General features: G+C 43.1%; 1 protein-coding gene across 2 annotated transcripts in view; it reads left to right on the forward strand.

Annotated features, from left to right (window-relative positions):
- POU6F1 (POU class 6 homeobox 1) overlaps nt 1-27,146 on the forward strand; it is a 438,794-nt gene that overhangs the window by 240,535 nt on the left and 171,113 nt on the right. For both annotated transcript variants that reach the window (XM_044083449.1, XM_044083450.1), the window contains exon 8: nt 20,780-20,905. In XM_044083449.1, coding sequence (XP_043939384.1) covers nt 20,780-20,905 — 126 coding nt within the window. The remainder of the gene's footprint in view (nt 1-20,779; nt 20,906-27,146) is intronic.

A 27,146-nucleotide genomic window follows, 5' to 3' on the forward strand; every position in this document is an offset into this window, starting at 1 on the left:
AGACCGATGTCAGACAAAGTTAATAATTGCATTTCATGTGGGAAGCAAATACCGCATAAGGATTTCCATTCCCTCTGCATTCCTTGCTTAGGCCCAGACCACGACGTCTCGGCCTGTCGTTTTTGTGCTACATTCAACAGACGCACTGTTAAGCGTCGGGCGGAGTTCGCCCAACACTATTTTGGCAAAAAGTTTAATTACATTATGTCGTCGGATACTCCGACTCCAATTTTGAGTAAAAGACGCAAAGATAAGGGCCGACATACGAGGTCAGCGACTTCTACCAACACCACGCTAAAGCCGACTACAGGTGCTCCGGTTCTCAGCGAGGCGCCTACGCAGCCCCTGGCTACCGATGACACTTCATTAGCGGTGTCTTCTGTGTCCGAGGTCGCAGGCTCTTCGGCCCATGCCCCGACTACAGATACCGAAGCCACTCTTGGCGGGGAAACTCAGAGTTTAGACAGGCCTGCCACCTCTCAAGGGGTCTTCAGGCCGCCTTCTTCTTTTTCCATTAAGGCTTACACTAAATCTAAAGCAGCCATGCATTCTAAAAGACAAGCTCCACAACGCCCCTCTCAAGGCCCCATGCCTAAAAAGCAGATGCTCAAAACGGCTGTGGATTTGATTACTCTTATCAGGGGTTCTCAACCCCCCTCGGACAAAAGGCTCAGAGTGGAGGAGGAATACCCTTCCTCAGACCAAGCCTCCATTACTTCAGAACATTCTGAGGACCAGGAACATTCATACTCCCCTTTTGAAGATTCTGATGCAGAGGAGTCCATTCCCTCTGTCTCCCCCCTGAGGATTACTCTTTTGGGGAAACCTTGCATACCTTGAGGGAACACTTCCACTGGGAAGGCCAAGAGTACTCAGACTCCAAGAAAAGGCTCAGGGATTTCCTCTTGCTCCCTCAGCACAGGCCTCTGGCTATACCTCCTGTCTTAGACATACTAGATGATATGTATTCAGAGGCCAGCCTTAACCCAGATTCTTTACCTCCAGCTCCAGTCAAGCCTGACAGGTATTACCGGGTTCCTGATTCACACCAATTCCTATACAAAAGCCATGCGGCTGACCCAGAAACTGTTTCACAAGGTCCCAAGGGAATTAAGGCCTCCACTGCCAAAAATCCATTACCTTCAGAGAGAGAGATTCCAGAGCTTTAGAAAGGTGGGGGGAAAGGTATACACCTCGGCCACCTTAACCATGAGGGCATTAAACTGTCAGTTCCATATGTTAAAGTATCAACAGTTTTTGTTATCTCAGTTGAAAGGCAAAATGTCACAACCTGAATAACCAGACTTGAAGGAGTTGCAGGATTTGTTGCATAGTGCAGAGCAAGTGGGCAAACATACCTTGCAATGTGGTTTTGATGCTTTAGAGGCCTCATGTAGAGCTGCTGTTACATGATCAGTCATACGTAGACATGCTTGGCTCAAAGAGCAAACCTTACCAGATCATGTCAAAGCTAAATTACTAGATGCACCTCTTCAAAAAGATGTTAAAATTGAGGAGGTATTAAAGAAAATGGAGGAAAAGGCAAAATCAATGCAAACAGTGAAAGATTTCCTACAGGTACAACCTCCACGTTTCAGTAGAAATTGGCCTTCAAAGAATTGGTCCTTTCCAGCCACGGACTGACCTCAAAGAGGTAGATACAGGCGCCCGAGGGGTAGAGGGCAATCTCAAGGATCATTTAGAGGCAGACAATGGCAAGCACCTACACCAAGAGGTGGTGAGGATAGTTCACAGCCATTCAGAAAGCAGACCCAATGACTTTCCCCTTTGCATGCCAAGCAAGGCTCAAATGGCAGCACCTTTAGGTGGAAAACTGGCATTATTTTTGAAAAATTGGCATATTGTTAGAAAAGACAAATGGATCTTGGACATTATAGACAGAGGCTACAGATTCCACTTTCACACCCTTCCAAAAATGAGAGGCATGCCAAACCTGCCACACAATCAAAGAGCAGAGGCACAAAAACAAATTTCAGATCTCATGGACATGAAAGCTATTCAAGAGGTACCTGCACAAGAACAGAGTCAAGCTTTTTATTCCAGACTATTCCTGGTACCAAGGAAGGGCAATGATTGGAGACCTATTTTGGACCTATCCATACTAAACACATATTTACTCGTACCAAAATTCAAGATGTTCACATTACAGCAGCTTCTTCCCATGCTGGGCAAGGAGTCTTGGCTGGTAACATTGGACCTCAAGGAGGCATACCTGCATGTCCCAATCAGACAAGATTGCAGAAGATACCTCAGATTTCTTGCAGGTTCAACCCATTATCAATTCTCTGCATTGCCCTTTGGCTTATCTACTGTGCCCAGAGTGTTCACGAAATGCCTGGCATCAGTAATTGCCTTCTGCAGACTTCAAGGGATAAAAATATACCCATATTTGGGCGACTGCCTGATCCAGGCGGACAGCAAACACACTCTTCTGAAACACCTGGCGTTTGTAGTAATGTTGTTGAATTCTCTGGGATACACAGTCAACAAAAAGAAATCAAGACTAATACCCTCTCAAACAATAATTTTCCTGGGTGCCAGCTTGGATACAAACACCCAGATGGCCTACCTCACGCCAGAGAAACAAGGGCAACTAACTCAATACTTCAGAAAACTGGCAACCTTCACCAGGCTGACTGCAAGGAAAATCCTGCAGGCTCTGGGATTCATGGCATCTTGCATCCTGCTAATCCCATGTGCAAAGCTGCATATGAGGAAACTTCAATGGTACCTAAAAACTTATGGTCTCAACACAGCCACAGTTTGGAAACATTTATACCACTGATTCCATGTCTTCAAAAGGAATTTCTGTGGTGGGCTCAAGCATGCCAAGGAAACATAGGTCTCCCATTCTGCAAGCCTCAAGCAATCAAGTCATCACAACAGACGCCTCGGACTACGCCTGGGGGGGCGCACATGACAGATCGGTGCATTCAGGACAAATGGTCCCAAAAAGAAAAGCACCTACACATCAATCAAAAGGAAATGCTAGCAGTAATAAATGCTATTATGGCTTTCAAAGACCTACTGCATCCAGGCCAGCTATTGATAAGGACAGACAACACCACAATGATGTGGTACATAAACAAACAGGGAGGAACCCATTCATACCCCCTATGCAGGCTAGCCATGTCTCTTTGGAACATGGCTCTGGAATTACAAATCCAACTTCAAGCACAGTTCCTGCCAGGCAAGGAAAACACGCTGGCAGACAACCTGAGCTGAAATATGACAAATCCACACGAATGGAAGTTGCATCCTCAAGTTTTTACAAAGATAATTCAAGCATGGGGAAGGCCAGACATAGATCTCTTTGCCACCCACAGAAATTACCAATTGACAAAATTCTGCTCAAGGACCTTTCATCCACAGGCCTGGAAAGTGGACGCACTCTTTCAGTTGGACAACAATGACAGTTTATGCCTTTCCACCTCTTCCTCTGCTGCCCAAAGTTCTATTAAAAGCCAGAGCAGACGGACCAAAGATGATTCTCATTGCTCCAGACTGGCCAAGACAACACTGGTACCCACTCCTGAGGAGCCTGACGCATTCCCCACCATGGATCCTGCCTCTAATGCCTCTTCCACTGACTCAGCACAACTTCAAAACTCTTCACAGTCAGCTAAAAACACTCAATCTAGCCGCATGGAGGATTCCTTAAATTCACAACAGACCTTACTCTCCAAGGAGGTGCAGGATGTCATTTTGGAGGCCAGAAGGCCTTCTACTAGAAAAGCCTACTCTGCAAAATGGAAACGTTTTTGTGCCTGGAATCAGAAAAAGGGTCAGAATCCTGGAATACTGAATTTACCTCAAATATTACAGTACCTAGCTGAGATGCTAAGCAGTGGACTTTCATTCTCCTCCATCAAAGTCCATGCCTCAGCCATTTCTGCAGAGTACAACACTGATCCTCCTTTATTCTCTCACCCTCTCTTAAGACAGTTCCTCAGAGGGGCTAAGAATATAAAACCCCCAAGGAAACAACCAGTACCTGCTTGGGACCTGAATTTCATTCTAGAAAAACTGACCCTGCCTCCTTTTGAGCCAGCTGCTTCAACAGAACTGCAATATTTGTCATGGAAAACAGCCTTCCTTCTGGCTATCACCTCAGCACGCAGGGTTTCGGAACTACAAGCCCTCATGGCTGTACAGCTTTTCATCATTTTCCATCAGGACAGAGTTTCCTTATGAACCAATCCTTCCTTTATGCCAAAGGTAGTATCCAGGGTAGCCTTGAATCAGGCTATCCACTTACCTACCTTTTACCCTAATCCACAAAACAAAGGGGAGAGACTACTACATTCCTTGGACATACACAGACAGCTCCATTATTATTTGGACAGAACAAAGCCTTTCAGAAAATCAGAGCAACTCTTTGTGTCCTATGCTACAGGTGCTCAAGGGAAGCCTATTTCCAAACAGACAATCTCAAAATGGATAGCCCACTGCATACGCTTTTGTTACTCTTTTCATGGTAAAACTGTACCTACAGGCATCAGATCTCACTCCACAAGGGCCACAGCTACCTCTGCAGCTTTCCTCAGGGGGGTTCCTACCAAAGATATTTTGGAAGCAGCCACTTGGAGTTCTGTACATACTTTCTCCAAGCACTATCACCTACCATTATACTCCAAAACTAGAGCGGGCTTTGCCACTGCAGTCTTGCAGGGCATCCTGGCTCCTCCTAGTTCCACTTAGTGCCTACCACCCCTTTATTAGCTTTGGGATTCTACCCATCTGTTATGACTGCAGCTGTATGCACGATGAACATAGTACAGTTTTGTACCTACCATAAATGTAGATGTTCGAGTGCTAGTACAGCTGCAGTCCAGGTTTCTCTCCCTCCTTCCCCTCTTGGGGCAGGCCTAATGGCTAACACCTCCTCATACAACCTGATTGGGGTATTCTTTTATGGTGTATTTGCTTGCAACTACTGTTTTTTGATTATATTGCATTGCACTATTACATAAATTTATGTTTTACCTTCCTTCTGGGGGCACCTGACATCTGGGGCAAGAAAAACTGAAGAAAATGGCGTCAGCTGGTTCTTTTATACCCCTGTCGCACTGACGTCAGGGAAGAAGCGACGACATCCGACGCTGGACCTAGACTTTGGAATTCGGCCGACTGAGGACCCGCCTGACGGCAGGAAAGCCCATCTGTTATGACTGCAGCTGTATTAGCACTCGAACATCTACATTTATGGTAGGTACAAAACTGTACTTTGTGGCCCCTCCTTTGTGGAGAGGAATAACCGTTGCTGTGCGCCATTCTATGTCCACGTAGCCTGTGGAGAGGCTGAGGTTGAACAGGATGTTTAGGTGGGGGGTTAGTTTGTTCTGTAGTTCATGTAAGAAACAACCTGGGACACCATCTGGTTCCATTGACGCTGTGTTTTTGGCTTTTGAAAGGGCTGTTTTCACCAGTGCGTCTGTGATTTTTGGGACACTACACTTTTCCGGTATTGTTGTGGGCCCTTTTGGAGGTGAGAGGGGGGTGAAGTTTGCACTGAATCTCTCAGCCAGGATGTTGGCAATATCAGTAGGTTCAGTATATTTTGTGCTATTTTGCACTAATTCAGTTCATATCTGCAAGTTGCCACTTAGATTCTTAACATAGCTAATGGTTATCTTTTGAATCCTTGGCTATTTTTCTTTCGAAGTTAGTCTTGGATGGTTTCATGAGGGACCTCAGTTTCTTACTGATACTGATCAGGGATGTCTTTCCTTCGTAGGATTTGCTTTTTTTCTGAACTAGTTTCCTCCTCCTATTGTATAGCCTGTTTATTGCAGCGGTCCACCAAACTGGTTTCCTTCTCTTAGAGGAGTGAGTCTTGGTTTTGCTAGGGATGGCACGATCCATGCATCCTTGTAGGTGCTCATAGAGTGCATTTGTAAAGGTTTCTGCATCTTGGGCAGCGTTATCCTTTAGCGTGGGGGCTGTGAAACTTACCACCTCTTTCTTAAGTAAGGTGAAGTTTGCTTTAGAAAAGTCTTTTACTGTGGTTTCCTTAGTTGGGGGTGGTGGTGGGATGTGGACATCCAGAGTGATTAATTTATGGTCTGATCGAACCAGTGACGGGTTGACCTCTGGTGTGGAACACCTGTCTCCCATGTTGGTGATGACCAGGTCCAGTATGTTTTCACCTCTGGTAGGGGAGTTTACCAGCTGATCCAGGGCGTTTGAGTTGATGAATTCCAGGAAGCACTGGGCCTGGGAATTTGTACTCGAGTAGTTTTCCCAGTGAATGGTAGGGTAATTGAAATTGCCCAATATCAGGGTGTTTGGTAGGACCTTCATGTTTTCCGGTGTCTCCAGAAAGGTGAAGTGGTGGTCCTGGGTCTCATGGAGGGTGATCTGTAGCAGGCCACAATTTGCATTGCAGATTCGCCCGATGTTAGTTGCACATGGATGATCTTGGAGGTATCATGCTGCTCCACTAACCTGGAGGTGTAGGTATCCTTGATGAATATGAATACACCCCCTCCTTTTGTGTTTCGGTCTGTGTTCTGAGGCCAAAACGTGTGGTATGAGTTGTAGCCCGGTAGTGCTGGGGTGCTCTCTGGAGCCTTGAACCAGGATGTCCTTCATGGATGCATCTGCAGTCATAACAAATGGGTTGTCCTGTCGTCAGGCAGCCCTTCGGTCGGCCGGATTCCAAAGTCTGGGTCCGGCTTCGGCTGATGTCGCACTTCACCCGACGTCATCTCTGCTGGTCTTCTGGTATAAAGGCATCAGCCGACGCCATTTTCCTCAGTCTTTCTTGCCGCGTGGCGCCCGAAGCAGAAGCTGTTCGCAAGTGCCGGTCGATCAGATCCAGAGATTACTACTACCGAATACTACTTCGAAGACTTCTAAAAAGTTAAGTACCCCGTTGGGGACTCTTTCTTGCCTCAGCCGATGTCAGAAAAAGTCAATAACTGTTTAACTTGTGGGAAACAAATACCTCATAAAGATTTCCACTCTTATTGCCTGCCTTGCTTAGGCCCAGACCACGACGTAGCAGCCTGTTCGGCCTGTGCTTCCTTCAACCGACGAACGCTTAGACGTCGGTCGGAGTTTGCTGAACAGTTTTTCGGCTCAGATTTTGCATACATTATGCCGTCGGATCATCCGACTACCCAAATTGTTAAAAAACGCAAAGAAAAAGACCGACACTCGCGGTCCGCGGTTTCGGCCGAAACCACGGTTAAGCAAGCCGCGAGTATCTCGGTTTCGGCCGTAACCGAGAAAACCGGTCAATCTTCAGCCGAATCCATGACTACTACTGAGGCTCCTGCTACCTTAGTTGAATCGGCCTCAGAAATTTTGCCTACAATTGTGGTTCCTAGTGATTTGTCAGACACCATCCCTTTGGATGTCTCTACCCCAGCACGTGGTGCTGCTAGGCCTTCTGCAGCCATGTCTATTAAGGCCTTTGCCAGGGCTAAAGCAGCCAAATCTGTTGAATCAGTGCCTGTTAAGCCCCCCTCACACAGGCCCACTTCAAGTTCACAAATGCTTACTCTGGCAGAGGATTTAATATCCTTAATTAGGGGATCCCAATCTCACCCAGACAGGGCCTCTCAGCCCCCAGAAAAGAGACCTAGAGCAGAGCCCCCCGAGCCAGTGTCCTCTGATGATTCTGCGGATGACTCAGACATTACAGACCAGCCAGAGGCTCCTTTTTCTACTTATGAAGATTCCGATGCTGAAGAATCCATTCCAGCTGCCTCTCCACCAGAGGAATTTTCCTTTGGGGAAACCTTACATGCCATGAGAGAACAATTCCAATGGCAGGGACAAGATTTCTCAGATTCCAGAAAAAGGCTTAGGACATTTCTGCACTTACCACAACATAGGCCCTTAGCTATACCTCCTGTACTGCCTGTTGTGGATGATGCATTTAATGATGTTTGCACTGCTCCTGATTCTTTACCTCCAGCCCCTGCCAAACCAGATAGATTTTACAGGGTGCCAGACACTCATCACCACCTATACAAGGCCCCACTTGCAGATCCTGAAACTATATCCCAGGGGCCTAAGGCAGTAGCCTCGACCTCAGCAAAACCCTATTCCTTCTGAAAGGGAATCCAGGTCCTTAGAGAGATGGGGAAAAAGTTTACACCTCTGCTACTCTCTCAGCTAGAGCTTTAAACTGTCAGTTTCATATGATCCAATACCAAGAGTTTATGCTTGATCAGTTAACTAAAAAGCTGTCCTCTGATGACTCCTTAGATAAGAAATATGTATTAGAAATGGTGAATAACATCCAACAGGTTAGTAACCATTCTTTAAAATGTGGCTATGATGCACTGGAGGCTTCATTTAGATCAGCCATGACTGGCACAGTGATAAGAAGGCATGCATGGTTGAAAGAACAGGTCTTACCGGATCATGTTAAAGCAAAGCTGTTAGATGCTCCTATGGATAAGGCCAGTCTATTTGGTACACCTGCTCAGCAAGTAATGAAGAAAATGGAAGAGAAGGCAAAGTCTGTACAAACAGTTAAAGATTTCTTACAGGTTCAGCCCCCAAGGTTTAGCAGGAACTGGCCTGCCAAAAATTGGTCCTTTCCAGACTCCTCAAAATCCCAAAGAGGCAGGAATAGACGCTCTAGAGGCAGAAATCAATCCAGAGGAGGTGCCTACAGAGGACGACAGTGGCAAGGCAATAACCGAGGCACAGACACAACCACTGCCACTGCAACAGGACAATCACAGTGACTTGGCTCTGACACCGCCTACCAGGGAGCAAATAGCAGCACCTTTAGGCGGAAAGTTAGCCTTATTTTCGAAAAATTGGCACTATATCACAAAAGACAAGTGGATTTTGCAAACCATAGACCAAGGCTACAGGTTCCACTTCCACACATTACCAGTAAAAAGAGGAATGCCAAGCCTACCTCCAAATCAAAAAACAGAAGCTCTAAAGCAGATAGCAGAATTAGCAAAGATGAGAGCTGTGGAAAGAGTACCAATAACAGAACAGGGCAAAGGATTCTACTCCAGACTCTTCCTAGTACCAAGAAAAGAGAAAAGTTGGAGACCTATTCTCGACCTGTCCATCTTAAACACATACATCATTGTCCCAAAATTCAAAATGCTGACCCTACAGCAACTTCTTCCCATGCTGGGCAAGGAGTGTTGGCTGGTAACTCTAGATCTCAAGGAGACATACCTGCACGTCCCCATACGACCAAATTGCAGAAGATACCTCAGATTTCTTGCAGGATCAGAGCATTATCAATTCTCAGCATTGCCCTTTGGCTTATCTACTGGCCCAGAGTATTCACAAAATGCCTGGCATCAGTAATCGCTCACTGCAGACTACAGGGAATCCAAATTTATCCATACTTGACGACTGCCTGTTACAAGCGGACAACAAAAGCAAGCTGACAACAGATTTACAAAGGGTCATTTGCTTACTACAAGCCCTGGGATACACAGTCAGTTTACAAAAGTCAAGGCTGATACCATCCCAAACAAGAACATTCTTGGGTGCGGAATTGGACACAGTAAAACAAATGGCATTCCTAACTGCAGAAAAACAAAAAGAACTCCCTCTTTACTTCTTGGCATTAACAAAGCAGAACAAACTAACAGCAAGAAAAATACTGCAGGCCTTGGGCTTCATGGCATCATGCATAATCTTGGTCCCACATGCCAGACTGCATATGAGAAAGCTACAGTGGTACCTAAAGAATTTATGGTCTCAACACAAGCACAGCTTAGAAACCGAAATCCCACTAATCCCATGCCTAAAACAGGAGTTCCTATGGTGGGCTCAAGCATGCCAGTCAAACCCAGGCTTACCCTTCCACAACTTTCAAGCAAGCCAAACCATCACAACGGACGCCTCAGACCTAGGCTGGGGGGCGCACATGTTGGACAAATGCATACAAGGATTGTGGACTCAAGACCAGCTGCATCTGCACATAAGCCAAAAAGAAATGCTGGCAGTAAAACTAGCAATCCAGAAATTCAGACCATTCCTCAAAGAAGGCCATTTAATGATAAGGACAGACAACACCACAGTCATGTGGTACATCAACAAACAGGGAGGCACTCATTCTTACCCCCTATGCAGAATGACTCTGGACCTCTGGAATCTGGCTCTGAGCTACAACATCCAGTTACAGGCAATATTTGTGCCGGGAAAAGAGAACACCCTAGCAGACATGTTAAGCAGAACCACCTCGGATGCTCACGAATGGATGCTACACCCGGACATCTTCAAGGCCATCACAAAGAAATGGGGAATGCCACAAATAGACCTGTTCGCATCCCCACTCAATCAAAAATTCTGCACAAGGACATACCACCCACTTGCATGGAAGGTGGACTCTCTATCCTTCAGTTGGAAAGGCCTGACAGCATATGCATTCCCACCTCTTCCCTTGATGCACAAGGTACTACTGAAAATCAAAGAGGAACGCCCAAGGATAATCCTGATAGCTCGAATTGGCCAAGACAACACTGGTACCCATTGCTGAGGCGCATGTCTCGGGGAGAATGTGGTCAATACCCTGATGCCTTTGATGTTAACTCAAAACAACTACAACATCATGCATCCAAACCTAAAACCTTACAACTGACTGCCTGGAACATCACATAGCAGCAACTAACCCAGACCTATCCCAAAGGGTTAAAGACATTATCCTTGAAGCCCGCAGACCTTCAACAAGAAGGAACTATGCAGGAAAATGGAAAAGGTTTGTCATTTGGAGTACTGAAAGAGGAAAAGATGTGTCGAACATAGATATTGCTAACATCCTGGAGTACTTGGCAGAGCTTCTACATACAGGCCTGTCCTATTCCTCCATCAAGATACATGCATCAGCTATTTCAGCAGAATACAGCTTGATCCACCTGTCTTTTCAAGATCCTCTACTCAGGCAGTTCCTCAGAGGATCAAGAATGTAAAACCTCCTAGGAAACCACCATTACCAGCATGGGACTTGAACTTTGTGCTAGAAAAGTTGACACTCCCTCCGCTTGAACCAGCAGCAACAGCAGATCTGCAACACCTATCATGGAAAACTGCTTTCCTACTGGCAATTACTTCAGCAAGGAGGGTTTCGGAACTACAGGCCTTAATGGCAGTGCAACCCTTCCTAATCTTCCATCAAGATAGGGTGTCCATGAGAACTAATCCTACATTTATGCCTAAGGTGGTATCCAGAGTGTCTTTAAACCAGGCAATCCACCTACCTACCTTCTTTCCCAATCCACAGAACAGGGGGGAAAGACTGCTGCATACCTTGGATGTGCATAGGCAGTTACGCTACTACCTGGACAGAACCAAAGGTAACAGAAAAACTGACCAGCTTTTAGTAGCCTATGCAACAGGAAGGGAAGGAAAAGCAATTTCCAAACGGACAATCTCCAAATGGATAGGAAATTGCATAAGAGTCTGTTACTCCTACCATGGAAAACCAATTCCACAGAACATAAGACCTCATTCTACAAGGGCTACAGCCACTACCACAGCTTTCTTACGAGGAGTGGCAACCAAGGACATTATTGAGGCGGCTACTTGGACCTCCGTGCATACATTTGGCAAGCAGTATAATTTACCTCTATACTCTAGATCCCGAGCAGGGTTTGCCACTGCTGTACTGCAAGGGATCCTAACTACACCATAATTTTTCTTCCTCCACCCCTAGTTTGGCTATGGTATTCTACCCATTTGTTATGACTGCAGATGCATCCATGAAGGACATAGTACAGTTTTGTACCTACCATAAATGTAGATGTCCGAACTGGATAGCATCTGCAGTCAGGATTACCCACCCTCCTTCCCCTCTGTGGTACTCCTAGGGTATTTACCCTCCTAATAGCTAGCTGGGGGGGAGTCTCTTATGGTGTATTTGTTTGTATATATGTACATACATGCTTATTTTTTGTGTTTGCCTTCTACTTTTTTGGAAACATTGGCATTTATCCAAAATTTAGCTTTCCAAGAGGGCAACTGGCATCTGGGGCAAGAAACACTGAGGAAAATGGCGTCGGCTGATGCCTTTATACCCGAAGACCAGCAGAGATGACGTCGGGTGAAGGGCGACATCAGCGGCCGGACCCAGACTTTGGAATCCGGCCGACCGAAGGGCTGCCTGATGACAGGACAACCCATTTGTTATGACTGCAGATGCTATCCAGTTCGGACATCTACATTTATGGTAGGTACAAAACTGTACTTTTCAGTTACTGCACAGATGTCGACATTCTCCATACTGAAGAGTGCTTTGAGCACGTGCATTTTGAGATTTAAACTCCTGGCGTTGAGTAGCATAACCCTCAGTTTTTTGTTAATTGTGCTGTTTACATAGGTGAGTTTGACTTTTGAGCCTTGCCTAAAAAAGGCACTATGGGAGCAGCAAGAGCCTTGGCCAGTATTCGAAAGCCTAGGGGTGACAGATGCAAGCCGTCTTTTGCGAAGCAACGCGGCTTGTCGAGCATGTTGTCCCAGGCTGACAGACACTGGATCCCCCTTTGAATGACATCAGAAGCTTAGCCAGTTATTGAAATTGATCATTTTTTCTTTATACTGAGGATGCTACTCAGGGTCATACCAGCCTGGGCTACATGATCAAAAAGCTCTTCCTTGTCTCTCTTCATGTAGTCCAGGGAGGTATGTCTCAGGTCATTCACACCAACATGAACAATGACAGAGTCATATTTGTACTTGTTCTGGAGTGACTTGAGTGCTTGTGTTGTGTGGTGGATTTTGGCTCCCGGCAGGCAGCTAACAGTAACCTTCTGCTTGTCCAGCCTAGTGAGTGGGACATCAGTGTGCCTGACTATAGATTCACCTATTACTAGTGTGTTAAGTATGTTATTTTGCCTTAAGGGCTTTGATTGTGCGGCACACTGATTTTGTGTTTTATGTGTTGTCTGGTTTGTGACAGGAAGTGCAGGTTGTTTGGGTGACTGCATTGGAGGTCTCTGATGCTTTTTCAGGTTTTTATTTAGAGCCTCCGAGTATGATTTTGTGTATTTTTTGCCAATGCTGTTTTAGTAGGTTTGTGTGCTGCTGGAGTTGTGTTGCAAGTGTTAACCTTCTCCTCTTGACTGTCTGTTCCAGTCTTGGGTAGAGACAGCTTAGCTTCCAGTTTGGCTGTATAATTGCATCTCTCGTATATGTTAGTATTTTGTGGTAGGAGGAGACAGTTGTCTGTGTACATGAGGCAGTTGTAACATTGCCTCAGGATACCCAGATTCACCAGCTGGACTGGAGAGTGCACCTGAAGTTGCCCTTTGGTCATGCCTGAATAGTAGGGTGAGCTGCTTAGTCACTTGGTTGGTGAGGGGTGATTAAAGAGCCTTGCCCTGCTAGGCAATCAGTGTCAGGGTATATTAGTGCTTGATATTAGGTCTGAGCAAGTGCTGGGCTGTAAGATGCTTTTTGAGTGCTTAGGTTGAGAGTTAGACGAGTTTCAAGGGAAAAACTGAAGAGGAGACTTAGTGGAGCCGGGAATAATTTAACCGTAGCTAACCGGCACTGCCCGATGCGCAAAACTGTGCAAACGTGGGTTTTGTAGTAGGGAAATGAAAGAGAGAGAAATTAGCCCAAAATGGCCAATAAACTACTAACTTCTGGGCTGGAACCACTCCTCCAGGTTGCTCAAAGCTCCCCTCTCTCACAGGTGAACAAAGAAACTTCCTTCTATCCAAGTAAGGTATGGGCAACTCAGAAACTAGTATCACAGCCCTGAATTCAGCACTAGCCTGAAAACTGGACTATACTAACTTAGAAAGGCAGGAAACAAGGAATTTTTGGGGGGGAGTTTGTTTTTTTGAAACGATAAGGCAAAAACAGTAAAAAATACACTTAAAACAGCATTAAATGACTACAAACGATCAGAAAAGGCTATCACACTTTAGTGTGTAGCCTACAACAGTTAAACAAATTATTTAAACAAAAAACAACTTTATAAAAGTGTAGGCAGTCAAATAAGTACAATATGTGAAAAAAACATCTTTTAAATCACAAGAAATGCTGGAAAATCTGCATTAGGTGGAAAACAGTCAAGTACAGCAAGAAAGTACAGAAAAATGATACTTAATCACTCCAAAGTTTCTCTCCTAAGCTAGAAGGCTTGTATCAGTTTAAGGCTTTCTAGTGCTACCCAGTAGGTTAGTTACAGGAAAGATGGGAAACAAGCACAGATGTAATCTTTTAAACCAGAAAGTTGAAAGAGACGGACAAACTGTCCAAATGGTCAATAAACTACAATTTCTGGGCCAAGAACCTCTCCTGTCATGGTAAACAGGCAACCTAGTGCTTACCACTCCCACTGATGAGCTAGAAGGCTTTCCTCCAACACAGAAAGGCTTGCGGGGGCTCAGAAGCTTACCAACACTCCTGGATACAGCAACTCTGTATCTGGACTAGGCTAGTTATTGGAAAGGTGGGAAACAAGCGCAAGTGCTTTTTTTAAACCAGAACGTTGAAAGATATGGAAAAAAACTGCCCAAACGGCCGATAGCTACAATTTCTAGGCCAGGAACCACTCCTCTTGTGGTAGATAGGCTACCTAATGCTTACCACTCCCACTGATAAGCTAGAAGGCTTTCCAGCAAGACTCCCACTGATAAGCTAGAAGGCTTTCCTCCAACACAGACAGGCTTGGGGGCTCAGAAGCTTACTAACAATCCTGGATACAGCAACTCTGTAACTGGACTAAGCTAGTTATAGGAAAGGCGGGAAACAGGCACAAGTGTGGCTTTCAAACCAGAAAGTTGAAAGAGATGGACAAAAATTGCTCAAACAGCCAATAGCTACAATTTCTGGGCCAGGGACCACTCCTCTTGTGGTGGATAGGCTACCTGATGCTTACCTCTCCCACTGATAAGCTAGAAGGCTTCCCTCCAACACGGAAAGGCTTGAGGGACTCAGAAGCTTACCAGCAGTCCTGGGTACAGCAAATCTGTACCTGGACTAGACTAGTAACAGGAAAGGCAGGAAACAAGCACAAACACATACTTTTAAATCAGAAGGTTGAAAGAGATGGAAAATATTCCCAAACAGCCAATAAACTATAATTTCTGGGCCATAATCCACTCCTCCTGTGGTAGATAGGTTACCTAGTTCTTACCACTCCCACTGATATGCTAGAAGGCTTCTCTCCAACACAGAAGGGCTTGGGGGGGCTCAGAAGCTTACCAAAATTCCTGGATACAGCAAATCTGTACCTGGATTGCACTAGTTATAGGAAAGGCGGGGACCAAATGCAAAACGGGCTTTTAACCAGAAAGTAGAAAGAGATGGAAAAACTGCCCAAACGGCCAGTGAACTACAATTTCAGGGCCAAAACCCACTCTTCCAGTGGTAGATAGGCTACCTAGTGCTTACCACTCCCACTGATAAGCTAGAAGGCTTCCCTTCAACACAGAAAGACTTGGGGGGCTCAGAAGCTTACCAACAGTCCTGGAATACAGCAAGTTTGTATCTGAACTTGACTAGTTACAGGAAAGGCAGGAAACAAGCTTAGAAATTTTTTTTTTTTTTTTTTGCAGAAAAGCAGCTAAAACAGCAGTAAATACAATTAAAATTATAGTGCAGGCCAGCACACCCAAGCGTGTAGCAACACTACAGCAAATACAGTTCAAGTAAATGCAATTAAATTAACAAATGACTAAAAAACAAGTGCAGAAGGCAGTAGTAAGAGTGACTGAACAGCTAGCATGCAGAAGAGTGACTGAGACAGTTACAGTAAGAGCAGATGAATATATATATATATATATATATATATATATATATATATATATATATATATATTTGAGGGAAGGAACAAAGCAGGATTAAGAGGCTACAGGGGTTGTCCTTCCCAGATGCTCAGTTGAGCCTAGTGGCCATTTATTCCTTGCCAATACCTACCCCTAAGTTTTACCTTCTTTTTCAAGGAGGGCTAGGTCAGTCAAGCCATGGGTGAATTTGTGACTACATGTCCAGTCATCTAGTTCCTGTTTTAAGGAAGACCGTACATCATGCTGCTTATTTTAGAGGTGGGGAAGGCACTGATGAATGGATCTCTATGTCTGCCATGTTTTAGTTGTTTGTTGATTTTGATTTAGATATCTGGTCCCAGTACTAGTGGGATTGTTTGATTTAGGGAGACACAAGAAATGCTGGACTACTGGGTCTTCAATGCCATAGAAGGCAAGGCACAAATTACCCTGTAGGAGTCTATAGGACATTGAATAAAAGGAAAAATTTTCCAGTCTTTTCTGGTAGCTTACAGCTTTTAAGCCAGTGATCTTTTTAGTTAGGAACCTTTGGGGTATTTTCAGTTGTGTGATATGTCTTGCAAGGTTTGGTCCAAAAGGATTATTGTATTCAATGATTGGCCGTATCAGTGCAGATTATAAGGAGGCAATGATGCCCTTGGATCTGAATAAAATGATTCCTTTGCAGTCAGCTGATCTAGTGGAAAGACTTCCTGATCACTGTCACAACATGATTATCAAAGGAGAGGGAATTATCACCCAGTATTCCATAATGTGGGGTGTAGTCTGTGCTATAAGCCTAGGGTGGGATTGGGGAGTTGTCAACAAAACATGACAGAATTGCACTTTTTAGCATTTAATTTGAGCCAATTATTTTTAAACCAGGTATTAACAAGTGTGAGCTCAAGCTGGAGATTCTGGGCATCAGAGCGGTACTTGATAATGACATACAATTTACAGTCATTCCCAAATTTGGCTAACTAGAGATATCATTTCTGATCAGGATTCTGGACAATGTTTGGTGTTATTTCTTAGTTTCGTGACTTAGTTAAAGAACGATCTGTAATTATCTTTGGCGTCTGATGCGAGCTAAGTTTGTGGTCTTTATTGGTTTTCTTAATGGTATTCTTTCAATTCTTTGGCAATTTTTTTATTCTAACGTTGATTTGAGTGTCAGTTGTTTTATGTTCCTTAAGAAGTTTTTTTTTTTTTCTTATATTGTAAAGTTTGTTTGTGGACCACCAGGATGGTGTATTTGAACTTGTCACTATATTTGAATCTGATTGGTGGGGCTGCCAGGTTAATTCATTCATCTAGGTAACTTATAGATTTTTTTGTGTAGGTACTTGCTGTATCAATGTCTTGGGCAATACAGCTGTGCATGAATTTAGAGGTTTCATCATAAAATCGGTGAAGATTTATATGTTTGAAATCTAAAACTTCAGTGATTGGTTTCACAATTTTAAAGGAGAAGGTTCCCAGTTTGTGATTGGACTTCATTGAGGAAGGTAATACTGGGGTTAATAGTACATACAGAGACAGTATATTTCTAAGAACCAGGTCAAGAATATTTTTGTTCTCTAGTGGGTTCTTTGATGATGTGATACAAGGAGTTTTTGTTGATTAAATCTAGTAACTTTTGGGCATATCCTGTTTTTGAGGTATAGGTATCCCAGTTTGACTGGTAATTAGTGTTCCAGAATAATGAATTTTTAATTTATAGGCAATTCATCAAGTATGTTAACTTAGCATGATTTTCAGGGGACATATAGGGGGTTCTGGCACAGGCTATGAACTGATAGTTGGTGCTGTTTAATGTGATTTGAATCTCAGTGAGTTTTGTTGTAGGCCTAGCAGATGTGGGGATGCCACCATAGTTGCCTTTGTGTCTAACACATGGTAGGCATAAAACCCAGGTATAGAGAAAGAAAGGTGCATTCTGAAGATTTAAGCCATGTTTCAGTTATTACACACACACACACAGATGTGCTCCAGATGCAGGAGAGAGCCTCAAGGTTGAGCATTGTATTATTGAGACTCCTAGCACTGAGCAGAGCCACTCTGATGTGATCTTGCATTTCATTGATTGAGTCTGATAGCTAAGCTGGGAGGCCCATTAGCTGGACTTTGCCAAAATAAAAGGGCAGTACAGAACAGCAAATGCTTTAGCAAGTATGTAGAAGTTTTGGAAGGAGAGGTGTAAAACATCCTTAGCAAAGCAAGTAGGGCTGTCAAGTGTCATATCCCAAGATGACACATACTGGATCTCCGTGAAATGGCACCAGCTAGTTATTTGTTTATTATGTTCAAGCCAATTATCGTCTTCTCTTACTTCAGCATTATTCTTGGAAAAGGAATAATTCCAGTCAAGATGAAGGTCTTAACCTGCGTATGTGACATGCACACAGATCTCTGACATGTCTCTGTGCATATCCTTAAGGTATTTGCATGCTAAGTCATTTACCTCCACATGGACCACCATCATTTCACAACCATTTTTAAGTATAAGGGCCTTAAGGGCTGTTGAGATATCAGAGATACTGGCTCCTGAAAAAAAAAAACTTACCATTAGTCTGTTTTTGTCTATTGTAGAGTTTGAGAGTTGAATCAGTGTAAGTTAGACATTTTTATTAATAGAATGATGTGGTGTGGTGTACTGGATTTGAGAGGATTTACCTCCTGGAACATTTAAAATACTTGCTCAATATGCAGGTAATCTTTACATTCTAATTTTAGTTTTTATTTATTTTATTTATTTATTTATTTATTTTTTTGCTAAACGTGCAGTGCCCTACTGACTGTAATGACTTAGAATGCGATCTGCTCCTATCAGTGTAGACAGATTGCTCCTAACTGCAAGTGCAAAACTGTTACTGGCATTAAATAATAGTAATGTGCTGCAAGCTGTTTTTAGAGATTGTTAGAAGATGCTGGAATGGGCATGGATGTGCAACAAATCACTTTGCGTCGCTTCTAATTTAGTGGTACTGACTAAGGTTATATTAGGACAACATGAAAGTGCTTGCATCTGTTGAGTGCAAGCTTCAGTGGCGCTGCGTAGAGCAACACTCAGAGCACTATAACAAGACAGGAAAAACCGAAGAACCAATGATAAATCAACTAGAGCTTAAGAAAATAATGCTAACTTTTTAGAAATAGTAGTAAATTGTACCCTGCCACAGAGTAACCACTACTACATCCTGCAGTATAATTTGTATATTACATTCCTGATGTAGAGATACTTTGAAAGTAGTATACCTTTTTTAGGTTAAAAGTGTATCCTCAACAGTACTCTTAGTGCAGGGTAGAGACAAAAGACAAAAACAAAAAAACACATGGCCGTACTATAAATAGTAATTAAAAGAAACCAATCAGCAGAACAGTTCTGCATCAAGACCGAGGAAATTAGACACCAAAAAGCATAGCAAATAACTTTCTTGCAGCTAGGGATATGTACTACAAACCTAGCAGGCCCAGCCCAACACCTGACTGAATAAACTGTTTCAGTTAAAAAACAAAATGATGCGCTTACAGCAAAATACTTCAAAAACATTTCTAGACACAGAAAAATTACACCAATGCAAGTGCAGTGTGTGTGTGTGTGTGTGTGTGTGTGTGTGTGTGTGTGTGTGTGTATATATATATTTTTTTTTTTTTTTACTTTCCAGATAAAGAGGTACAAATGAAATGATCCCTTTTAGTTTAAAAATGTATCCATAATCTTAATGCAGGTTAGCCTGCAATTTCAGAGTACTTTGCAGCAGCCATGATCCAGTGAGCTTATCTATTTCCTATATTCACCACAGATCTTTCCCTACTTACCAAACAAGATGTTTTCCCCAATCATGGGCCTTTGTAGAGGGATTCCTTTTCTGCGAGAAGGAGGTTCACCTTCCCAGTATTAGTTATTATGTTATGCCAGGTAGGGTTATGTGTTGCAAGAATGGCTTGTGTTAAAGCATGATGATTGTTGAGACTCAAATGCCTGTAACCCAGTGAACTGGCGGTGGTGGTGGGGTTGTAGTCTTTATCCCCCTCAAGACTTGATGTGCAGTGACAGCACTGTACCATATGCATTTTCCAGAAACTTACTGCAGGGTATCCACCATTGTCCACCTTACATATTTGTCTAAATTTCAAATTTTTAGTTTCTACAAAAGGGTAGTCAGTCTCTGGGCAGCAGCATCTACATGTGTCAGGTCGAGAGAGACTGTAGTTTGTCACATATCAGCCAGCTTCAAACAGTTTGTATTCATTTCTCCAGCTGGGCTGCCAAAATCAGCAGTATCCACATTGTTTCTTCAAAAGCATGCCATTTTGTGTATAAAACCTAAACCCACAAATATTTACAGTAAGTTTGTATACTGTCATGATGATCTGCAAAACATCATATTTTAAACCTATTACAGATGATTCAAGTAAGCTAACTAAATGTAGTGCCTCTCTGAAGCAAGTATGGAGCTCTTAGTGAGAGCCTGTGCAGAACCACAGCAAAGCCGAATATGAATGTAAAGTGATGTATAGGAATAAGGTTTGCTGGCCTGACAACAGTTGTGGAAAACACCAAGTTTAATGTACTGCACTGCTGCCGGCATGCAGCGGGACATCAGCAAATGAAGTTTGGGAATATGTTTCAGTTTTCTAAGGGCCAGGCACTGATGGAAAGGTCAAGGATCATGACATTCCTTCTTTCCCAGTAGTTTAATGAACTAATTTGAGAAGAGTTGATGATGAGATATAGTATTAAAGCACATCACCCAGGCATGTTTCAGTAGGACTGAGCTGCTCTGAATCCTTGATGTCTCAGTGGAACTGACTCCTGTTTTGCTTTTATGTGACATCCCTTTTTTCCCAATGGCACATCAGTTTAGATGTGTTACTTGTCAGCTAGCATTTTAAATTAATGAAATGTGTATTCCTCACAAAACAGCAATTTTGCCCAGTTCCTATGTTGAGAATGAACTTTAATGTGCTGATTATGTATATAGAAAATGACAGGGATTTTAACATTTTGGTATTCTTGACTATGGTTTACTTCTTTACAGATCAGTGCTGCTTCACTTGGAGGACAGAACCAGTTTCTTAGCTCAGTTGCTACTCCTGTAATCACAAACACAATTCCTGGACTACAAGGAATAACTAGTCAAATACTGACTAATTCACAAGGACAGGCAAGTGCAATCTGTGCCTTCATCTCATATGCAAATACAGAAAGCAGTTGTTTGCCTAACAGACTCATTTGAACAATTTAACTTGCTATTAATCAGGTATGTTTTACTTTATTCATTTGTTCATTTTTTGGGAAGCTCATGAGACTTGAATGGAGTATCTTCAAGCATCTGGAAATATAGTTTAGATATCTATGCTCCTGACTGTCATTGTTTTCCTATTGATGGATAAATTGGTCTGTTGTATATTTAAAAAAACATAAGCTCATCAGCATTTACTTTCCCTGAACCATAACATCAACCTCCTGACTGTATATTAAACATGTCCTGTCTAGTTTCTAAAGCCTACATGACATCCTAGGTGGTGGTACAGCTGACTGAACAAAGGAGACAGTAACTTCACTAATGAGTAATTCATTAGACAGGGAGAAACATTTAGTTGATAGCTGAGAATAGGATCATAGGAGGTTACTAGGCTATTGGCCTTGAGGCCCTTATAAGCCTAGCCAAGGGTTTAGCTCACGTTTAGACAAATCAGCACCCGATGCCTCCATCCAGCAGGGACATGGGTGGAATCCCAGGGGTATATTTTCTGTTTCCCATCCAGTTATCCAGGATGTGCTTAAAAAGGGGTAAAGAGGTACTCTGCTTGATGTGGAGAAGGAGTCTATTCCATACATGGGGGGTCTGTGGGACACAAATCTGTCCCACCAACAAGTCTTGTTGATGTCACAGACCAGGTTGAGGACCAGTGTGTGGGTTACTCGAGTGGAGCATATGCATCAGTCCCATCAAAGTGGGGTCTGTAATCGCCTTGTATGCCAGATAGAGGTCACCTCTGAGGAATCTGTATGAAACTGAGTAGAGGGATAAGGCTTTTAGCCTATATGTGTATGGTAGATGTTTGATGCCCTGGATTCTCCTGGTGAGGAACCTCTGTGGTCTCTTCCAGCTGCTACATGTGCTTTGCAAGGTACATGTCGAAAGGGGTGTTGTACTCAATAATGGGTCTTAGAAGGGAAGAATACAGGGATGTTATGACCTCCCTGCCCCTGGATGACATACCCTAACTTATGAGGTGGGCCATGTAGAAGACTTTCTGTACAATGGAAGCAAGACGGTGGTCAAAAGTCAGGTTGCTTTCAACCTGGGTGCCCAAATCCCTCACGACTGATTGCGTACTTAGGACATTGTTATTAATGTGATAATTTGTGGGGACGTCATTATCCCCAAAGGGGATGATGATGCATTTTTTGGTATTCAGCTTGAGGCCATGTTTCTGGCACCAGTCATTTGTCTGACTGAGACCCTCTTGGGGGATGTCCACATCACTAGGGGAATTGATGACAGCACCCAGCTTGCAGTCATCTGCAAACTTGGTCAGCCATAGCCCACTGGTTTTGGCCTGCACCTCAGAAAAGTATATCCCAAATAACAGAGGCCCCAAGACCGAACCCTGGGGTACACTGCTTGTTACGGGTCTACTGCTTATGGTGGCTTCCCTTATTTTGAATAGGTGTGTTCTGTCAGTGAGTCAGTTTGCTTACCCATCTGGTAACATATGGATTGATGCTTAGTTGAGAGAGTTTATCTATTATGCCCAAGTGGGGAATAGTGTCAAAGGCTTTGGCCAGGTCAAGGTAGGTGGCATGCACCGTCCTCCCCTTGTCCATGGCTTTGGTGACCGTCTCAAAGAAGTCGACCAAATTTAACAGACATGACCTTCCCTTGACGAAGCCATACTGTGTGGGATCAAGTGTTTGAGGTTGCCAATGTCCTTGTTAATGAGGTCCATTATAATCCGTTCCATGGCCTTGCAGATCAGGCTAGTTAGGCTGATGGTTCTACAGTTCCCCGGATTGGTGGACGCTCCACCTTTGTGTAAAGGGATGACAGTGGTTGTCCTCCACTCAGCTGGGACGAAGCCAGTACTCAGGCTTTGGTTGAATAGGGTGCCTAATGGTGCTGCAAGTTCCTGCCTGAGTTCACGTAGGATGCAGCCTGGAATGTTATCGGGTCTCATGGAGGCTGTATTTTTTGCCTTTGAGAGATGAGTGATGACCTGTTCCCTAGATATAAGGGGAAGGGGGCAGGTACTGGGGATGTCTTCATTTACTGATGGGGGGACAGAGGGGTAAAGTTTTCGCTGAATCTATCAGCCAGCAAATTTGCTATACTTACAGCATTTGTATATGTCATGTCCTTGCCCACCAGTTCTGAACAGATCTGGATGCTTCCTTTGAGGTTCCGGACATATGTGAAGAAGGCCTTATGATTGTCTCTAGTAGATGTGGCCAATTTGGACTCAAAGTTTGCTTTGGAGGATTTCTCTAGTGCTCTTATTTGCTTGTTCAGGCTAAGGAGACATTGCTTCCAATTGGGCACCTGCTCTTTCTTGGTCTTTATTTATTGCAGATGTCCACCAGACAGGTTTACTCTTCCTTGCGGAGGATTATTTAGTCCTGTTGGGTATTCCTGATTCCATTTACCGGTTCCTACAGAGGGGGAAGGGGCTGTGAAGCTGTTTGTACCATCCGTCAGCAGGCTGTAATCGGCTTTGGAGAAGTTTTTATGTTTGATTCTAGCTAGAGGGGGTTTGGGGGAGATGATGACTTCGAAAGTGACAACTTTATGGTCGGATTTTACCAGGGAGGATGACACTATAGGGATCCTGCAGTGGTTACTCGTGTTGGTTAATACCAAGTTCAAGGTATTATCACCTGTTGTGGGGGTATCAACTAGCTGTTCCAAGGCATTTGCATTGACAAAATCAAGGAATCTCTGGGTATTTGTGTTCTGGCATGAGTTCTTCCAGTCTATGTTTGGGAAGTTAAAGTCACCCAGGATCAGGGTAAAGGGTTGAATCTTGATAGATTTGAACAGGTCCAAATAGGCAGATTAGGCATCTTGAGTCAGATTTGGGGGCCAGTGGCTAGCTATGATTTGAATAGAGGTCTTGTCAGTGATTAACTGCACCTGGAGTGTCTCCTGTGCATCATACTATTTGACCAGCCTGAAGGTGTGTATGCCTTTTAATGTACGTTGAAACTCCACCTCCATTGGCTTTACTGCCCACAGTTTGGTGTCTGAGTAACCAGGTAAGGCTGAGGTGCTGTCCACAGCTTTGAACCAGGTTTCTGTGACTGCACAGATGTCAGCATTTTCCTGGGTTAGGAATGCTTGCAATGAGTGCCGTTTCATGTTTAGACTCCTCGCATTTAGCAGCATGACCTTTAATTTGTGTTTTGTTGAAATTTTTATGTTGGTAGTTTTAACCTCATCACTTTTCCTTAAAAAAGGCACTATAGGGGAGGCAAGAGTCTTTGCCAGAAGCCTGAAGTCCAGGTGAGACAGATGCAGGCCATCCCTGGCAAAGCATCGTGGTCTGTTGATCATATCTTCGTAGGCTATCAGATACTGGATCCCCCTGGAATGACACCAGAAACTAAGCCAATTGTTAAAGTCAGTCATTTTCTGTTTGTATTGAGGCATCATTCTGGGTGACGGCAGAATGCTGCTTAAGGCTAGGGAGATACCTGCCTGGGACACATGATCATCGAGTTCAATTGTGTCTCACTTCATATAGTCCAGAGAGCATTTTAGAACATTACTGATTTCTGGAAGTACCTGACTATGTAAAATATTGTAGATGTTACTGTACGGAATGTTTGATCTTCTGTCTTACTATAGACAGAAATAGGTATTACTTAATAAAAAGGAGAATACTCCACTGTTTCAGGAATGTACCCCAAGTTAAAACATATTATTCTGAATGCCTTGAGGCTGTATTCGTGGAAAAATAGTTGGATATGAGAATATCTGATAACCAAACAAGAATGCTGTACAGAACTTGATTGGACACACACACACAGCACAGACAAAAAAGCAGTAAATACCAAAATAAAAGTAAATGCAGAAACTGTATATATATTCCTTGTTTTTTAATAAAAGTTAGCACTCTTGTTCTGTAACCTGGAACTTCATCAGAATGACATTACATCACGCAACACTTCCTTAAATACCATCTATCATAAAGAAACACACTCCAAACAATAATAAAACAAATTAAAGTATGTTGTAATTTTATTTAGGTAACTGATAAAATCTGTATCAATACTGTATATGCTTAAGATGAGATCAGTTAAATTGTAGTGGTATAAATACTTTTTAACATCTAAAAAAATTTTTAACATATATTTCTTTAATATTTTGCTGTCAGTTTGAATTAATGTTTTTATAATTAAAGATGCTTGATTTTGGAGAACAGGTTGATTTTTAATAGATTAATTGTTATATATACAATAAACAATTTTTTATCTCTTGGATATTGTATGGTAGGGTGCTTTTACATTTCTATTTTAGGACATTGTACACGTTGAGTTTATATACACATCTTAAGTATTGTATTAATTTGGTTACATAACAATAACAGATTTGTCAAGAAGAAAAGTAGAAACACAAGCTATACCATGTCAGTATGATGAAGCCCTGCTTTGACCCTGGGTATCAAGAGGAATCAGAGGGGCAACCAGTAGGAGCACTCTTCAGTGATGCTAAAACTAATGCCTCAGTGGATAAGGTAGTCCTGTCACAGCAAGTATCCCATATGCAGGTTCAGGAAATCTGACCAGAACTACAAGAATCTGGGAATATTTTCGCTACTAAGCCAGGATGCACCCAACTAGTAGATCATCATGTGGATACAGGAAGCAAGTGGCCAGTCAGATGTTTCTTTACAGGACACCTGAACATATTATGCAAACTGTGCTAGAGGAATTTGGGAGAGGTTTAATCAGGGGATAATCCAAGAATCCACCAATCTTGGGGCCTCACTGGTTGTGTCAGTGCAGGAAATAAAAGATGGACGAATAAGGGTCTGTATAGCTTGTAGGAAACTGAAAGCAGTTACATATCCCATAACCAGGATAAAGGAAGCTTTAGAGCAGCTGGGTGAGGGAAAGGTTTGTGACTGCTACTTATCTAAGGGTTACTGGCAGGTACCTTGCCACCTGTAGGGAGAGATCAGCATTTGCTTCCCCTTTTGGGTTGTATGAATTCACCAAAATACTCTGTGCAGTAGAGAATGCCCAGCAGGTTTCCAGATGTTGGGTAGATTGCATCCAGGCAGGAGCTGGAGACTCTGTCTAGCTTGCATGGACAGTGTTACAGTCTTTAGTTAGTCATGGCAGGAACATATGAGACATGTAAGAAAGAGATATTGAGCAGGTTAAAAAGGGACATACTGACTTAAAGCAAAAGAAAGTCAGTTAGGAATGATAGATGTAACATATCTTGGTAATAGAATGGGTTGTGACAAATTCAACCATAGCCTGCTATAGTGGAGAGTGTCCAGGCATGACCTACCCCTATCATCAAAAAGCAGGTAAGGGCATTTCTTTAGATATCAGGGGATTGCAGAAAGTTTGTCTCCCTGTGTAATATTGTAGCTACTCCTCTCATGGACCTTACCATAAAAAATGGGTCAGTTAAGGTTATCTGAACATCAGGCTGTGTGAGCAGGCTTTCCAGAAAATCAAGGAAGCCTTGAGTGGATCCCTGTAGTGTAGGTAGTCTCAGTTATAGCCAGGAGTTTATTGTGCAGGTAGGTGCTTCATGCCGTAGACCACAGACTGTAGGTGGCCAGGTCTCTTGAAGTGGAAAACATCCAATAGTGTACCTTAGTCATAGATTTAACCAAGAAAAGAAGCGAACAGCTTCAGCCCTACCAATATGGTAGAAAATTCACAGTAGTTACAGATCGTAATCCTTTAAAGTGGTTACACAGAACCAGTGGGCAAAATGGTAAACTTCTTAGATGGGAGTTTGGTATTAAGTTCCATAACATGAAAATCTAAACACTTTAGTAGTGTAAGTAATACAAATTTCATGTTAAAATAGAGGACAGGTTAACATGATTTTAAAATGTTTTTGCATCCGTGAACTTCATTTTAGGGTGGTGTCTCATCAAAAGTCACTTGAGGTCTATAAAGGGGGGGCATTTAGAGATATAGTACTAGGTTAAAGCAAACATATTTTTTTTCCATTGGAAATTTTTGTTAAGTTGAGTAAAGCTTGCCATTGTCTTTCTTAAAAGACAATGCAGCAAGCTGTATTTAGCTGAGTTAACTGTGACTCATTTTTCATAAAAAGTATTTGAAAAAACTTTCAGTATTAAGGGTTGGGGGTTGGCATAACAGATGAGATGTTAACTTACAGACATAAGGTAAATGGTTTGATTCTCATC

Source organism: Protopterus annectens, chromosome 9.part0 (genome assembly GCF_019279795.1).
Source record: "Protopterus annectens isolate FY-2018-M chromosome 9.part0, PAN1.0, whole genome shotgun sequence".
Taxonomy (NCBI): Eukaryota; Metazoa; Chordata; order Ceratodontiformes; family Protopteridae; genus Protopterus; species Protopterus annectens.